Consider the following 18,401-nt stretch of genomic DNA (forward strand, 5'->3'; position numbering starts at 1 on the left):
AAATTCCTCTGGGTGACACGAGGACGTGGTGGCACTCGGGGGGCTCTTGGTGACACGAGGAGCTGGTGGCCACTCAGAGCCCCCAAATTCCTCTTGGTGACCCTCGGGGGGCTCTGGCACACGAGGACCCCCCAAATTCCTCTTGGTGACACTCGGGGGGCTCTGGCACACGAGGACCCCCCAAATTCCTCTTGGTGACACTCGGGGGGCTCTGGCACACGAGGACCCCCCAAATTCCTCTTGGTGACACTCGGGGGCTCTGGCACACGAGGACCCCCCAAATTCCTCTTGGTGACACGAGGCGATGGTGGCACGAGGAGCCCTTGCAGGGGGACCCGAAATCCTCGCAAGGGATCCCCAAAATCCTCACACGGGGACCCCCAAAATTCTCACATGGGGACCCCAATTCCTCACACGGGGACCCCCAAATTCTTACACGGGGACCCCCAATTCCTGGAACGGGGACCCCAAATTCCTGACATGGGGACCCCCAAATCGTCACACGGGGACCCCAATTCCTGAACGGGGGCCCCAAAATCCACACGGGGACTCCAAATTCTCAAACGGGGACCCCAAATTCTCACGTGGGGACCCCAATTCCTGGAACGGGGACCCCAAAATTCTCACACGGGGACCCCAAAATTCTCACACGAGGATCCCAATTCCTCACACGGGGACCCCCAAATTCTCACACGGGGACCCCAAATTGTCGCACGGGGACCCCCAATTCCTGTCCGCCCCCCCCGTTTCCCCCGCGCGAGGAGCCCTTTGCACGAGGATCTGCTGCACGAGGATCCCCCCAAAAATTTCCTCGCGCAAACCCCCCGAATTCCTCGCGTGACAGAGACCCCCCCCCCAAACGCGAGCCCCCCTCGCCTCCTCCTCCTCCTCCTCCTCCTCCTCCTCCTCACCCCGGGGGTCTCCGGGTGTTCCCCCCTCCCCCCCGCCCTCCCCTTTCCCCCTTTTTTCCCCCAGGGCTGGGGGGGTTTCGGGGGGACTCAAGGGGGGGTGCGGGTGCGGTTTGGTTTGAGGGGGGGGGTCCCGGCGACCCCGGGGCGGGGGGTCAGTGCTCAGCAGCGGGGCCGCGCCGCTCGCAGCCGTTGGCCGTGATCGGGGGTGGCGGGGGCGGAGGCGGGGGCCGCCCGGGGACCCCCCCGGCCCCCCCAAATCACACCCGGGTCTGCTGCACCCACGGCGGAAAGCTGCCTCTCCTGCAAGGCACCGAGGGGGCTCATTCACCCCCCCGCCCCGGCCAGCGCCGCCCTCGGTGTCCCCCGAGTGTCCCCTCAGTGTCCCCTCAGTGTCCCCTCAATGTCCCCTCATTGTCCCCCGATTGTCCCGATTGTCCCCGAGCGTCCCCCGCCCCACCCCGGGCGGGGCTCACTCACCTGCGGCACCGGCGCGGGGCCCTCGGGGCGGCCCCAAAATCAACGCGAATGCACCCAAAAACCATCCCTGACCCGCCCCGGAGTTCACCCCGAACCCCTCAAATTAACCCTGACCCCCTCAAATTAACCCTGACCCCCTCGAATTAACCCTAAAATTAACCCCGAACCCCTAAAATTAAACCTGAACCCCTAAAGTTAACCCTAAAGTTAACCCTGACCCCTAAAATTACCCTGACCCCCTAAAATTAACCCTGAACCCCTAAAGTTAACCCTAAAGTTAACCCTGAACCCCTAAAATTAACGCTGACCCCCTAAAAGTAACCCTCAAATTAACTCCGACCCCCTAAAATTAAACCTGAACCCCTAAAATTAACCCTAAAGTTAACCCTGACCCCCTAAAATTAACCCTGACCCCCTCAAATTAACCCCGACCCCTAAAATTAACCCTGACCCCCTCAAATTAACCCTAAAGTTAACCCTGAACCCCTAAAGTTAACCCTAAAATTAACCCCAAACCCCTAAAATTAACCCTGAACCCCTAAAGTTAACCCTGACCCCCTAAAATTAACCCTGACCCTCTGAAGTTAACCCCGACCCCCTCAAATTAACCTTAAAATTAACCCTGACACCCTAAATTCAACCCCGACCCCCTCAAATTTACCCTAACCCCTTAAAATTAACACTACAATTAACCCTAAACCCCTAAAATTAACCCTGAACCCCTAAAGTTAACCCTGACCCCCTAAAATTAACCCTAAAATTAACCCGAACCCCTAAAATTAACCCTGAACCCCTAAAAATAAACCTGAGCCCCTCAAATTAACCCTGACCCCTAAAATCAACCCCGAGTCCTTAAAATTAACCCTGACCCCCTAAAATTAACCCTAAAATTACCCTGACGCCCTAAAATTAACCCTATAGTTAACCCTGAACCCCTCAAAATAACCAACTCCCTAAAATTAACCGCAAAATTAACTCTGAACCCCTCAAATTAAACCCCAACCCCCTAAAAGTAACCCTGAAACTCTAAAATTAACCCTGAGCCCTTAAAATTAACCCTGATCCCCTAAAAATAAACCTGAACCCCTCAAATTAACCCTAAAATTAACCCTGAACCCCTCAAATTAGCCCTGAACTCTTAAAATTAACCCCAACCCTCTAAAGTTAACCCGACCCCTTAAAATTAACCCTAAAGTTAATCCTGAACCCTGCAAATTAACCCCTGAACCTCTCAAATTAACCCTGAACCTCTCAAATTCACCCTGAAGCCCTAAAATCAATCCAGAATCCCTAAAATTAACTCCAAAATTAATCTGGACCCCCTAAAACTAACCCTGACCTCCAAAAATTAACCCCGACCCCCTCAAATTAACCCTGATCCTCTAAAATCAAGCCCGACCCCCTAAAATTAAACGCGGTCCTTAAAATTAACCCTAAAGTTAACCCGGCCCCCTAAAAATAACCCTCAAATTTACTCCAACCCCTAAAATTAACTCTGAACCCCTCAAATTAACCCTGACCCCTAAAATCAACCCCGACCTCTTAAATTAACCCTGACCCCCTAAAATTAACCCTAAAGTTAACCCTGACCCCCTAAAATTAACCCTGAACCCCTCAAATTAACCCTAAAGTTAACCCTGAACTCCTAAAATTAACCTAACCCTCAAAATAACCAGACCCCCTAAAATTAACCCCGACCCCTTAAAATTAACCCCAATCTTCTAAAAATAACCCTAAACTCTAAAATTAACCCTAAACCCCTAAAATTAACCCTGACCCCCTAAAATTAACCCTAAAGTTAACCCTGAACCCCTAAAATTAACCCTGAACCCCTCAAATTAACCCCGACTCTCTAAAGTTAACCCTGACCCCCTAAAAATAACCCTAAAGTTGACCCTGAACCCCTAAAGTTAGCCCCGACCCTGAAAGTTTCACCCCAAAATTAACCCCAAAAATTGAAGGCGGGACGCCCTCGGTTTGTCCCCAAAACGGAGGAGATTCACCCCCAAAATTGTCCCCACCCCCACCTAGAATTGTCCCCACCCCCCAATTGTCCTGGTGCTGCCTCAATTGTCCCCAACCCCCCCAAACTGTCCCAACCCCCCCCCCCAAACTGTCCCCCCCCAAACTGTCCCCACCCCCGCAGTGTCCCCGCCCACCCTGGTGACAGGACATGGCACACGGACACGGGTGTCACCTCCCCCCCGGTGAGATGGGGACAGACACAAGACACGAGGATGGTGACGGTGACGCGGCGCCAGCGCTGGGGGACATTTGGTGACAACCCCACCCCAAACCCCCCCAAACCGTGGGGACAATGGTGGCACCTCCAGGGGGTGGGGACAGGGCCGGTGGTGGCACCTGAGGGGACATGGGGACACCTGGGGTGGTGTCCCCGAAGGTCCTCAGTGTCCACAAGGGACATGGGGACACCAGGAGGGACATGGGGACACCTGGGGTGGTGTCCCCGAAGGTCCTCAGTGTCCACAAGGGACATGGGGACACCAGGAGGGACATGGGGACACCTGGGGTGGTGTCCCCAAGGGATCCCCAGTGTCCACAAAGGACATGGGGACACCAGGAGTGGTGTCCCCACAGGGTCCCCAGTATCCCTAAGGGACATGGGGACACCAGGAGGGACATGGGGACACCTGGGGTGGTGTCCCCGAAGGGTCCCCAGTGTCCCCAGAGGTTCCCCAGTGTCCCTAAGGGACATGGGGACACCAGGAGGGACATGGAGACACCTGGGGTGGTGTCCCCAAGAGGTCCTCAGTGTCCACAAGGGACATGGGGACACCACAAGGGACATGGGGACACCTGGAGGGACATGGGGACACTGGGGGTGGTGTCCCCAAGGGGTCCCCAGTGTCCCCAAAGGGTCCCCAGTGTCCACAAAGGACATGGGGACACCAGGGGTGGTGTCCCCAAGAGGTCCTCAGTGTCCACAAAGGACATGGGGACACCAGGAGGGACATGGGGACACCAGCAGGAACAGAGGGACACCTGGGACAGTGTCCCCAAGGGGTTCCCCATGTCTCTAAAGGACATGGGGACACCAGGAAGGACATGGGGACACCTGGAGGGATATGGGGACACCAGAGGTGGTGTCCTCAAAGGGTCCTCAGTGTCCCTAAGGGACATGGGGACACCAGGAAGGACATGGGGACACCTGGAGGGATATGGGGACACCTGAGGTGGTGTCCTCAAAGGGTCCTCAGTGTCCCTAAGGGACATGGGGACATCAGGAGGGACAAAGGGACACCTGGGACAGTGTCCCCAAGGGGTTCCCCATGTCTCTAAAGGACATGGGGACACAGAAGGGACAAGGGGACACCTGGATCCGTGTGCCCAGGTGACACGGGAGGGACACGGCAGGGACAGGAGGACACCAGGAGGGACATTGGGACACCTTGGTCCATGTCCCTGGGGGACATGGGGACACCAGGAGGGACATGGGGACAGCAGGAGGGATGTGGGGACACCTGAAGCCATGTCCCCAAGGGACATGGGGACACAGGAGAGACACGGGGACACCGGGGGTGGTGTCCCCATGGGGTCCTGAGGGACATGGGGACACAGGAGGGACACGGGGACACCCTGATCTGTGTCCCCAAGGGGTCCCTTGTGCCCTGAAGGACATGGGGACACAGGAGGGTCTTGGGGACATCTTGGATCTGTGTCCCCAAGTGTCCCCAAGGCTTCCCAATGTCCCTGAGGGATGTAGCAGGGACACGGGCACACAGGAGGGACATGGGGACATCCGGATCTGTGACCCCAGTGTCCCTTGGGGACAGAAAAGGGTCTTGGGGACACCTGGATCCGTGTCCCCAAGGAATCCCCAGTGCCCATGAGGGACATGGGGACACTCCAGATCCATGTCCCCAAGGGTTCCCAATGTCCCTTAGGGACACAGGCGGGCCTTGGGGACATGTGGGATCCGTGTCCCCAAGGGTCCCCAATGTGCCTGAGGGACACGGGAGGGACATGGGGACACCTTGATCTGTGTCCCCAGTGGTCCCCAGTGTCCCCTTGGGGACACCTGGATCTGTGTCCCCAAGGAGTCCCTCCCTAGTGTCCCTCAGGGACATGGGGACACTCCAGATCCGTGTCTCCAAGGGTCCCCAGTGTCCCCTTGGGGACAGAAAAAGGTCTTGGGGACACCTGGATCTGTGTCCCCAAGAGTCCCCATTGTCCCCTGAAGGACACCTGGATCCGTGTCCTCAAGAAGTCCTCAGTGTCCCTCAGGGACATGGGGACACAAGAGAGACATGGGGACACCCAGATCTGTGTCCCCAATGCCCCTGAGGGACAAGGAGGGCCTTGGGGACATCTTGGATCTGTGTCCCCAAGGGTCCCCGGTGTGCCTGAGGGACACGGGAGGGACATGGGGACACCTGGATCTGTGTCCCCAGGGAGTCCCAAGTGCCCATGAGGGACATGGGGACACTGGAGGGACATGGGGACATTCCAGATCTGTGTCCCCAGTGGTCCCCAATGTGCCTGAAGGACATGGGGACATGGGAAGGACATGGAGACACCCATGAAGTGTCCCCAGTGTCCCCTGGGGCCAGCAGAGCGCTTGGGGACATTCCAGATCCATGTCCCCAAGGGTTCCCAGTGTCCCCTGGGGACACAAGAGGCTCTTGGGGACATCTGGATCCATGTCCCCAGTGGTCCCCAATGTCCCTTGGGGACATCTGGATCCGTGTCCCCAGTGTTCCTGAAGGACATGGGAGGGACACGGGGACATGGGAGGGACATGGGGACACCCAGATCTGTGTCCCCAAGGGTCCCCAACATCCCTTGGGGACACCTGGATCTGTGTCCCCAAGGGGTCCATGGGGACACCTGGATCTGTGTCCCCAGTGTTCCTGAGGGAGGGGGAAGGGACATGGGGACACTCAGATCTGTGTCCCCAAGGGTCCCCAACATCCCTTGGGGACACCTGGATCCGTGTCCCCAAGGAGTCCCCAGTGCCCATGAGGGACATGGGAGGGACATGGGGACATTCCAGATCCATGTCCCCAGAGGTCTCAAATGTCCCTTGGGGACAGAAAAGGGTCTTGGGGACACCTGGATCTGTGTCCCCTCTGGTCCCCAATGAGCCTGAGGGACATGGGAGGGACACGGGGACATGGGAGGGACATGGGGACACCCGTGAAGTGTCCCCAGTGTCCCTTGGGGCCAGCAGAGCGCTTGGGGACATTCCAGATCCATGTCCCCAAGGGTCCCCAATGTCCCTTAGGGACACAGGAGGGCCTTGGGGACATGTGGGATCCGTGTCCCCAAGGGTCCCCCTGTGCGGCCCGGGGGGTGACAGGGAGGGGACAAGGACCCACCTGGGGTGTCACCGGTGGCCGAGGGTCCGGTGCCACTGGCGGGGCCGGGCCGCGCTACCTGACGGACAGCTGTGACAAGAGAGACACGGGAGGGGACATCAGGGCCACCGCGGCCACCGCGCCGCGCGGGGACACGGCCCGGCCGGCCTGACCCCGAGGTGGCCCTGGGGTGACCCTGAGGTGGTCCTGAGGTGACGCCAGGGTAGCCCTGAGGTGACCCCAAAGTGGCCTCTAGGTGGCCCTGAGGTGACCCTGAAGTGGCCCCAAGGTGGCCCCAAAGTGGCCTTGAGGTAGCCCTGGGGTGGCCCCTGAGGTGGCCCTGGGGCGACCCCGAGGTGGCCTTGTGGTGACCCCAAGGTGGCCGTGAGGTGGCCCCTGAGGTGACCCCAGGGTGGCCTTGAGATGGTACCTTAGGTGACCCTGAAGCGACCCTGGGGTGGCCTTGAAGTGGCCCTTGAGGTGACCCCAGGGTGGCCTTGAGATGGTCCCTTAGGTGGCCCTAAGGTGGCTCCAAAGTGGCCCCAAGGTGGCCCCAAGGTGGCCCTGGGGTGACCCCGACCCAAGGAGGGGGCTCGGGAATGGCCCCGTCACTGGGGGGGGGACACTGGGGTGGCCTTGGGGACACGGGGGTGGTGCTGTCCCTGGCGTGGGGGGTGGGGCGGTGTCACCTCCGCCCTGAAATGTCCCTCTGGTGTCACCCCGGGGGTGGCCCTGTGTCCCCTCTGGGGGCCGCTTTGTCCCCACAGGGGTGGCCTTGTCCCAACCGGGGGTGGCCCTGTCCCTCCAGGGGTGGCCCTGTCCCTTCCAGGGGTCACTTTGTCCCCATTGGGGGGTGTCCCTGTCCTTCTGGGGGGTCACTTTGTCCCCCCAGGGGTAGCCCTGTCCCCCTCAGGTCCCCTCTTGGGGTCCTGTTGTCCCCTCTGGGGGTGGCCCTGTCCCCCCTGGGGGTGGCCCTGTCCCCTCCAGGGGTCCCTGTCCCCCCCTCCAGGGGTCCCATTGTCCCCTCGGGGGTGGCCCTGTCCCCCCCAAGGCCCCCAGAGGTGACAGGAGCCCCTCCCGAGGGTCCCCAAAAATTCCCAAATAATCCCAAAAATCCCCCCGGGGACACCCAAAGACCCCCAAAAATCCCCACAGACCCCAAATTATCCCCCCAAAACCCCCCGGGGACACCCACAGACCCCCTCAAAAGCCCCCCAGACCCCCCCCAAACCCACCACGGGACACCCAAATACCCCCAGAGACCCCAAATAACACCCCAAAATCCCCTAAACCCCCCAAAATCCCCCAACGCTCCCCCAGAGACAACAAATGACCCCCCAAAACCCCCCCTGGGACACCCCTAAACCCCCGCGGGGACAACCAGAGACCCCCAAAACCCCCCCAAAACCCCCCCGGGACACCATAACCCCCCCAAATACCCCAAATACCCCTCCAAATTCCCCCAAATACCCCCTCGGGACACCCCTAAGCCCCCCAAAATACCCCCCCAGGACACCCATAACCCCCCAAATACCCTTAGGGACGCCCCTAAGCCCCCCAATAATGCCCCCAAAATACCCAGATACCCCTCAGGGACACCCAAAACTCCCCCAGACCCCCCCCAAACCCCCCATGGGACACCATAACCCCCCCCCCCCGATACCCCCAGACCCCCCCCCAAATCCTCCCAGGGACACCATAACCCCCCCAAATCCCCCCAATGACCCCCCCAAATACCCCCATAGGGACACCCATAGCCCCCCGTAATGTCCCAAAACCCCCACAGAGCCCCACAGGGACACCCATAAACCCCCCCAAAACCCTCCCAGACTCCCCCAAATGGTCTAGGGACCACCCATAACACCCCCAAAATCCACAAATACCCCCAATAACCCCCCAAACACCCCCTCGGGACACCCAATAACCCTTTAAACCCCCCCCCAGGACCCCCCAAAGCCCCCTAGGGACACCCATAACCCCCCCAAAATACCCAAATACCCCCCTAGGGACACCCATAACCCCCCCAGATACCCCCAGACCCCTCTAGGGACACACATAACCCCCCAGATACCCCCCTAGGGACACCCAATAAGCCCCCCAAAATACTCAAATACCCCCATAGATCCCCAATAATCCCCCCAAAACACCCAAATACCCCCCTGGGACCCCCAATAATCCCCCCAAAACCCCCTCGGGACACCCATCATGCCCCCAGACTCCCATAGGGACCCCCATAACTCCCCCCAAAACACCCAAAATACCCAAATCCCCCCATAGGGACCCCCAAAACACCCACATACCCCCCTAGGGACCCCCAATAACGCCCCCAAAACACCCAAATACCCCCCCTAGGGACCCCCAATAATCCCCCCAAAACACCCAAATACCCCCCTGGGGACCCCCAATAACGCTCCCAAAACACACAAATACCCCCACAGGGACCCCCAATAACGCTCCCAAAACACCCACACACCCCCCGGGACCCCCAGTAACGCCCCCAAAATACCCAAACACCCCCATAGGGACTCCCAATAACGCCCCCAAAATACCCAAACACCCCCCAAGGACCCCCAGCTCCCCCCCGGGACCCGCAGCCCGCCCCCAGCGCGGCGTGGGATGGCCGATGTCACACGGAGCAGAGCAATGACATTGTAATTTCCACCTGAGCGTCGAGCAGCCGCCGCCGGCCCTCGGATGGGTCGTGGGCGCCCAAGTGATCCCTGCGCAGCTCCTGCTCCACCAGCATCAGCCTGCGGGGCCAGGCTTCACCGGGGTCATGCTGCCACCCCCCCGGGGACATCCCCGGCCGAGCCCAGGGACACCCCCCGGGGACATGGGGACACACCCGGGGACAGCCCAGGGACAATGGGGACACACCCAGGGACACAGCCAGGGACAATGGGGACACACCCAGGGACACACCCGGGGACAGGGGGACACACCCGGGGACACACCCGGGGACAGCCCAGGGACAATGGGGACACACCCGGGGACAGCCCAGGGACAGGGGGACAGCCCAGGGACACCCCCCGGGGACATGGGGACAGCCCAGAGACAGGGGGACACCCCCCGGGGACACACCCAGGGACATGGGGACAGCCCAGAGACAGGGGGACACCCCCCGGGGACACACCCAGGGACATGGGGATGCACCCAGGGACACACCCAGGGATGTGGGGACACACCTGGGAACACACCCAGGGACAGGGGGACACACCCTGGGGACATGGGGACACACCCGGGGGCAGCCCAGGGACAAGGGGGACACACCCGGGGACATACCCAGGGACATGGGGACAGCCCAGGGACAGGGGGACACACCCGGGGACATGGGGATACACCCGGGGACAGGGGGACACACCCGGGGACAGCCCAGGGACACACCCGGGGACAGCCCAGGGACAGGGGACACACCCAGGGACACAGCCAGGGACATGGGGACACACCCGGGGACAGCCCGGGGACAGCCCAGGGACAATGGGGACACAGCCGGGGACAGGGGGACACACCCGGGGACAGCCCGGGGACAGGGGGACAGCCCAGGGACACAGCCAGGGACATGGGGACACACCCGGGGACACACCCGGGGACAGGGGGACACACCCGGGGACAGGGGGACACACCTGGGGACAGCCCAGGGACACACCCGGAGACACACCCAGGGACATGGGGACACACCCGGGGACAGCCCAGGGACATGGGGACACACCCGGGGACATGGGGACACACCCGGGGACAGGGGGACACACCCGGGGACAGCCCGGGGACAGGGGGACACACCCGGGGACAGGGGGACACACCCGGGGACAGCCCGGGGACAGGGGGACAGCCCAGGGACACAGCCAGGGACATGGGGGCACAGCCGGGGACAGCCCAGGGACACACCTGCGGACATGGAGACACACCCGGGGACAGCCCAGGGACACACCCGGGGACAGGGGGACACACCCAGGGACAGCCCAGGGACAATGGGGACACACCCAGGGACAGCCCGGGGACAGGGGGACAGCCCAGAGACAGGGGGACACCCCCCGGGGACACACCCAGGGACATGGGGATACACCCAGGGACACACCCAGGGACATGGGGACACACCCGGGGACAGCCCAGGGACAGGGGGACAGCCCAGGGACAGGGGGATATATCCAGGGACACCCCCCGGGGACAGCCCAGGGATGTGGGGACACTGCTGGGGACACAGCCAGGGACATGGGGACACACCCAGGACACCCCCCGGGGACATGGGGACAGCCCAGGGATGTGGGGACACACCCAGGGACAGGGGGACACACCTGGGGACAGCCCCAGGGACACCTTGGGGACACCCAGGGACACCTTGGGGACACACCCGGGGACAGCCCAGGGACATGGGGCCAGCCCCAGGGACACCCCTGGCATCTCAGGGATGTGGGGACACCTCTGGGGACACACTCAGGCACATGGGGACACCTGGGGACAGCCCAGGGACATGGGGACACACCCAGGGACAGGGGGACACACCTGGGGACAGGGGGACACACCTGGGCACAGCCCCAGGGACACCTTGGGGACACACCTGGGGACAGCCCAGGGACATGGGGACACACCCAGGGACACCCCTGGCATCTCAGGGATGTGGGGACACCTCTGGGGACACACTCAGGCACATGGGGACACGCTGGGGCCAGCCAGGGACTTGGGGACAATTGTGGGGACACACATGGGCAACACCATGTCCCCAGGTCCCTTGGTGTCCCCGTGTCACCTCTGTGTTACTCGTGTCCTACATGGGCCTGTGTCACCCCCACATCCTTGTGTCCCCTGTGTCCCTGTGTCCTTCTGTCCCCCTGTGTCCCTCTGTCCCCTGTGTTCCTGTGTCCCCTGTGTCCCTGTGTCCCTGTGTCCCCTGTGTCCTTCTGTCCCCCTGTGTCCCTGTGTCCCCCGTGTCCCTGTGTCCCCTGTGTCTGTCTGTGTGTCCCCAATGTCCCTGTAGCCTGATGTCCCTGTGTCCCCCTCGATGTCCCTGATGTCTCCAAAGTCCCCTTGCGGTCCCCGTGTGTCCCCACATCCCTGCACGTCCCTGTGTGTCCCCAGTGTCCCCTGGCTGTCCCTGTGTGTCCCACATCCCTGTGTCCCCTGTCTGTCCCCATGTCCCTGTCTGTTCCTATGTCCCTTGTCTATCCCCAACATCCCCATGTCCCCTGTCCATCCCCAACGTCCCCTGGCTGTCCCCATGTCCCTGACTGTCCCCTGGCTGTCCCCATGTCCCCTGGCTGTCCCCTGGCTGTAACCCATGTTCTCATGTCCCTTTCTGTCCCCAGCTTCCCCATGTCCCCTGGCTGTCCCCATGTCCCTGTGTCCCTGTATCCCCACATCCCTGTGTGTCCCCGTGTTCCCATACCCTGTCTGTCCCCATGTCCCTGTGGGTCCCCAGGCTGTCCCCGCTGTCCCCGTGTGTCCCTCACCGGCAATGATGCTCTTGATCTGCGAGTCCTTGTGTGTCCCTGTCCCTGTGTGTCCCCATTTCCCTGTCAGTTCCTGTGTCCCCATTGCCCTGTTTGTCCCCAATGTCCCCATGTCTCTGTGTGTCCCCATGTGTCCTCGTGTCCCCAGGCTGTCCCTGCTGTCTCCGTGTGTCCCTCATCTGCCAATGATGCTCTTGATCTGTGAGTCCCTGTGTGTCCCCATGACCCTGTGTGTTCCTGCCTGTCCCTCTGTGTCCCCATGTCCCTGTCTGTCCCCACATCCTGTTTGTCTCTGTCTGTACCAGTGTCCCTGTGTGCCCCTGTACCCCCATGTCCCTGTCTGTCCCCGTGTCCCCGTGTGTCCCACTGTCCCTGTGTGTCCCCATGTCCCCATGTCCCTGTGTGTCCCTGTGTCCCCAGGGTGTCCCCGCTGTCCCCATGTGTCCCTCACCTGCCGCTGATGCTCTTGATCTGCGAGTCCCTGTGTGCCTGTGTCCCTTTGTGTCCCTGTCTGTCCCCATGTCCCCATGTCTCTGTCTGTCCCCGTGTCCCCAGGGTGTCCCCGCTGTCCCCGTGTGTCCCTCACCTGCCGATGATGCTCTTGATCTGCGAGTCCTTCTCCTGCTGCTGCTGCCGGAGCCGTTTCTCGCTGAGCTCCAGGCGCTGCTGGTACTGCAGGAGGATGCGGCTGGTCTGCTCCTCCTGCGTCACCAGGCGCCGCTCGTACTCCTCCAGCTTGCGGTTGGACATGTGCAGCCGCTCCTTCAGCGAGTGGATCTCCTCCTCGTACTCCTTCACCTGCCAAAGGGACACTGCAGGGCCCTGGCCGCACCTGGGCACACCTGGGTACAGCTACAACCCTGCTATGGGCACACCTGTCACACCTGGGCACAGCTACGGGCACACCTGGACACACCTGGGCACACCTGGGTACAGCTACAACCCTGCTACGGGTACACCTGTCACACCTGGGCACAGCTATGGGCACACCTGTCACACCTGTCACACCCCCCTGTCCCTGTGCAGCCGCTCCTTCAGCGAGTGGATCTCCTCCTCATACTCCTTCACTTGCCAAAGGGACACTGCAGGGCCCTGGCCACACCTGGGCGCGCCTGGGCACAGCTGGGTACAGCTACAACCCTCCTATGGGCACACCAGTCACACTTGGGCACAGCTATGGGCACATCTGTCACACCTGAGCACAGGTATGGCCACACCTGGGAACCCCTACACCCTGCTATGGGCACACCTGGGCACAGCTATGGGCACACCTGTCACACCTGTCACACCCCCCTGTCCCTGTGCAGCCGCTCCTTCAGCGAGTGGATCTCCTCCTCGTACTCCTTCACCTGCCAAAGGGACACTGCAGGGCCCTGGCCGCACCTGAGCATACCTGGGCACACCTGGGTACAGCTACAACCCTGCTATGGGTACATCTGTCACACCTGGGCACAGCTATGGGCACACCTGTCACCCCCCTGTCCCTGTGCAGCCGCTCCTTCAGCGAGTGGATCTCCTCCTTGTACTCCTTCACCTGCCAAAGGGACACTGCAGGGCCCTGGCCACACCTGAACACACCTGGGTACAGCTACAACTCTGCTATGGGCACACCTGTCACACCTGGGCACAGCTACGGGCACACCTGTCACACCTGGACACACCTGGGTACAGCTATAACCCTGCTACGGGCACACCTGTCACCCCTGGGTACAGCTATGGGCACACCTGTCACACCTGGGTACACCTGGGTACAGCTATAACCCTGCTACGGGCACACCTGGGAACCCCCTACACCCCGCTACGGGCACACCTGTCACACCTGGGGACAGCTGGGCACAGCTATGGGCACACCTGTCACACCTGTCACACCCCCCTGTCCCTGTGCAGCCGCTCCTTCAGCGAGTGGATCTCCTCCTCCTACTCCTTCACCTGCCAAAGGGACACTGCAGGGCCCTGGCCGCACCTGGGCACACCTGGGAACCCCTACACCCCGCTATGGGCACACCTGGACACAGCTATGGGCACACCTGTCACACCTGTCACACCTGGGTACAGCTATAACCCTGCTACGGGCACACCTGTCACCTCTGTCACACCTGGGCACAGCTATGGGCACACCTGGACACAGCTATGGGCACACCTGTCACACCTGTCACACCTGGGTACAGCTATAACCCTGCTACGGGCACACCTGTCACCTCTGTTACACCTGGGCACAGCTATGGGCACACCTGTCACACCCCCCTGTCCCTGTGCAGCCGCTCCTTCAGCGAGTGGATCTCCTCCTCGTACTCCTTCACCTGCCAAAGGGACACTGCAGGGCCCTGGCCACACCTGGCCACACCTGGCCACACCTGGGCACAGCTACAACCCCGTTATGGGCACACCTGTCACACCTGGGCACAGCTATGGGCACACCTGTCACCCCTGTCACACCTGGGCACAGCCATGGGCACACCTGTCACACCTGGGCACAGCTATGGGCACACTTGTCACACCTGGGTACACCTGGGTACAGCTATAACCCTGCTACGGGCACACCTGTCACACCTGGACACACCTGGGCACAGCTACGGGCACACCTGTCACACCTGGACACACCTGGGTACAGCTACAACCCTGCTATGGGCACACCTGTCACATCTGGACACACCTGGGTACAGCTACAACCCTGCTATGGGCACACCTGTCACCCCTGTCACACCTGGCCACAGCTGGGCACAGCTACAGGCACACCTGTCACACATGGGAACCTCTACACCCCGCTATGGGCGCACCTGTCACACCTGAGCACAGCTACATGGGCACACCTGTCACACCTGGACACACCTGGGTACAGCTACAACCCTGCTACGGGCACACCTGTCACACCTGGGCACAGCTAAGGGCACACCTGTCACACCTGTCACACACCTTCAGCGAGTGGATCTCCTCCTCGTACTCCTTCACCTGCCTAAGGGGGACATCTTGGCACACCTGACACTCTTGGGCACACCCGGCACACCCGGCACACCTGGGAACCCTCTACACCCTGCTACAGGCACACCTGGGCACACGTGGGCACACCTACAGCACCTGGTGACACCTGGGCACACCTGACGCACCTGGGGACACCTGACACACCTGGATCTCCTCCTCGTACTCCTCCATCTGGCACAGGGCACACCTGAGCACACCTGGGCACACCTACGGTACCTGGCAACACCCAGGGACAGTTACAGCACCTGGGAAAGCTGGGGACACCTGATGCACCTGGGGACACCTGACACACCTGGATGTCCTCCTCGTACTCCTCCATCTGCCACAGGGCACACCTGGGCACAGCTGGGAACCCCCTACACCCAGCTACAGGCACACCTGGGCACACCTACAGTACCTGGTGACACCTGACACACCTGAATGTCCTCCTCGTACTCCTCCATGTGCCACAGGGCACACCTGAGCACACCTGGGCACACCTACGGTACCTGGCAACACCTGGGGACAGTTAGAGCACCTGGGAAAGCTGGGGACACCTGATGAACCTGGGGACACCTGACACACCTGGATGTCCTCCTCATGCTCCCCACCTGACACTGGGCACACCTGGCACACGTGAGACCCACCAGCATCATCACCTGAGGTACATGGGGTCATCTTGTGGAGCCTGCACACCTGGGCACACCTGGATCCCTGCACACCTGGGCACACCTGGATCCCTGCACACCCCCTACACCCAGCTACAGGCACATCTGAGCACACCTGGGCACACCTATGGTACCTGGTGACACCTGTGCACATCTGACACACCTGGATGTCATCCCTGTACTCCTCCACCTGCCACAGGGCACACCTGGCCACACCTGGCCACACCTGGCCACACCTGACATGTCTGAGGTCCACCAGCATCATCACCTGAGGTGCATGGGGTCTAATGGAGCCTGCACACCTGGGCACACATGGATCCCTGCACACCTGAGCTCCACTAGGACCATCCCCTGGATCCCTGAACACCTGGGCACACCTGGGCACACCTGGATATTGGAATATCTGCATACCTGGATCCCTGCACGCCTGAACATCTACACACCTGAACATCTATACACCTGAGCTCCACCAGCATTGTCTGGTGGATCCCTGCACACCCGGACACACCTCAGAACACCTGAGCACACCTGAACCTGTCACACCTGGGTACACCTGAGCACACCTGTGTCACTCACACCTGAGCACACCTGGATCCCTCACACATCTGTATCACTCACACCTGGACACACCACCTGGGCACACCTGGGTCACTCACACCTGAGTCCCTACCCGGTCCAGCCGGCTCTCGTCCATGGACTTGGAGCACTCCTTGAGCTTGTACCCCTCACACCTGGGCACGCCTGGATCCCTGCACACCTGGGCACACCTGTCCCAGTCACACCTGTCCCATTCACACCTGAGTCCCTACCCGGTCCAGCCGGCTCTCGTCCATGGACTTGGAGTGCTCCTTGAGCTTGTACCCCTCACACCTGGGCACATCTGTACCAGTCACACACCTGATCACACCTGGGCACACCTGTATCCCTCACACACCTGTACCAATCACACAACTGAGCACACCTGTACACTCACACCTGGACCTCCCTAGCCGGTCCAGCCAGGTCTCGTCCATGGACTTGGAGCGCTCCTTGAGCTTGTACCCCTCACACCTGGGTCCCTCATGCACCTGTATCACTCACACACCTGGATCCCTCACACACCTGTACCAATCACATACCTAAGCACACCTGTATCAGTCACACCTGTCCCAGTCACACCTGGGTCACTCACACCTGAGTCCCTACCCGGTCCAGCCGGCTCTCGTCCATGGACTTGGAGCACTCCTTGAGCTTGTACCGCTCACACCTGGATCCCTCACACACCTGTATCAGTCACACACCTGGGCACACCTGTATCACTCACACACCTGTATCAGTCACACCTGTCCCAGTCACACCTGTGGCAGTCACACCTGCCCTACCCAGTCCAGCCGGCTCTCGTCCACGGACTTGGAGCACTCCTTGAGCTTGTACCGCTCACACCTGGATCCCTCACACACCTGTACCAGTCACATACCTGGGTCCCTCACACACCTGTACCAATCACACACCTGAGCACACCTGTATCAGTCACACCTGGGCACACCTGTGGCAGTCACACACCTGAGCATACCTGTATCATTCAGTCACACCTGAGCACACCTGTGGCAGTCACACCTGCCCTACCCGGTCCCACTGGCTCTCGTCCATGGACTTGGAGCGCTCCTTGAGCTTGTACCCCTCACACCTGGGCACACCTGGCTCACTCACACACCTGTACCAATCACACACCTGTACTAGTCACACACCTGATCACACCTGTACCAATCACACACCTGAGCACACCTGTATCAATCACACACCTGAGCACACCTGTACCAGTCACTCCTGTCCCAGTCACACCTGTGGCAGTCACACCTGCCCTACCCGGTCCAGCCGGCTCTCGTCCAAGGACTTGGAGCGCTCCTTGAGCTTGTACTCCTCACACCTGGGTCCCTCATGCACCTGTATCACTCACACACCTGGATCCCTCACACACCTGTACCAATCACATACCTAAGCACACCTGTATCAGTCACACCTGTCCCAGTCACACCTGGGTCACTCACACCTGAGTCCTTACCCGGTCCAGCCGGCTCTTGTCCATAGACTTTGAGTACTCCTTGAGCTTGTACCCCTCACACCTGGGCACACCTGTATCACTCACACACCTGTACCAATCACACACCTGTATCAGTCACACACCTGATCACATCTGTACCAGTCACACCTGTCCCAGTCACACCTGTATCAGTCACACCTGGGCACACCTGTGGCAGTCACACCTACCCTACCCGGTCCAGCCGGCTCTTGTCCATGGACTTGGAGCACTCCTTGAGCTTGTACCCCTCACACCTGGATCCCTCACACACCTGTATCACTCACACCTGGGCACACCTGGCTCACTCACACACCTGTATCACTCACACACCTGTATCACTCACACCTGGGCACACCTGTATCAGTCACACCTGGGCACACCTGTGGCAGTCACACCTGCCCTACCCGGTCCAGCCGGCTCTCGTCCATGGACTTGGAGCGCTCCTTGAGCTTGTACCCCTCACACCTGGATCCCTCACACACCTGTATCACTCACACCTGAGCACACCTGTACCAGTCACACCTGGGCACACCTGTATCAGTCACACCTGGGCACACCTGTGGCAG

At 60.7% G+C, this 18,401-nt stretch overlaps 1 protein-coding gene and 2 long non-coding RNA genes across 3 annotated transcripts in view; all 3 read right to left on the reverse strand.

Moving 5' to 3' along the window:
• Positions 1–924: 924 nt before the first annotated feature.
• The window catches only part of SYNGAP1 (synaptic Ras GTPase activating protein 1), a gene marked incomplete in the record, with an annotated part of 59,167 nt that continues 41,690 nt past the window's right edge, over positions 925–18,401 (reverse strand). The window contains 3 exon segments of the mRNA XM_074530081.1: positions 925–1,209; positions 9,364–9,456; positions 12,737–12,948. Coding sequence (XP_074386182.1) covers positions 1,071–1,209; positions 9,364–9,456; positions 12,737–12,948 — 444 coding nt within the window.
• On the reverse strand, positions 3,534–6,721 carry LOC141725941 (uncharacterized). Its single transcript, XR_012577502.1, has 3 exons — positions 5,595–6,721; positions 4,226–5,549; positions 3,534–3,913 (listed from the first exon to the last, which is right to left on the reverse strand). It is a non-coding gene; the product is annotated as an uncharacterized LOC141725941 (long non-coding RNA).
• Positions 15,584–18,351, reverse strand: LOC141725942 (uncharacterized). Its single transcript, XR_012577503.1, has 5 exons — positions 18,179–18,351; positions 17,358–18,121; positions 16,827–17,301; positions 16,410–16,507; positions 15,584–15,598 (listed from the first exon to the last, which is right to left on the reverse strand). It is a non-coding gene; the product is annotated as an uncharacterized LOC141725942 (long non-coding RNA).

The sequence above is a fragment of the Zonotrichia albicollis genome, chromosome 31 (assembly GCF_047830755.1).
Source record: "Zonotrichia albicollis isolate bZonAlb1 chromosome 31, bZonAlb1.hap1, whole genome shotgun sequence".
Classification (NCBI taxonomy): Eukaryota; Metazoa; Chordata; class Aves; order Passeriformes; family Passerellidae; genus Zonotrichia; species Zonotrichia albicollis.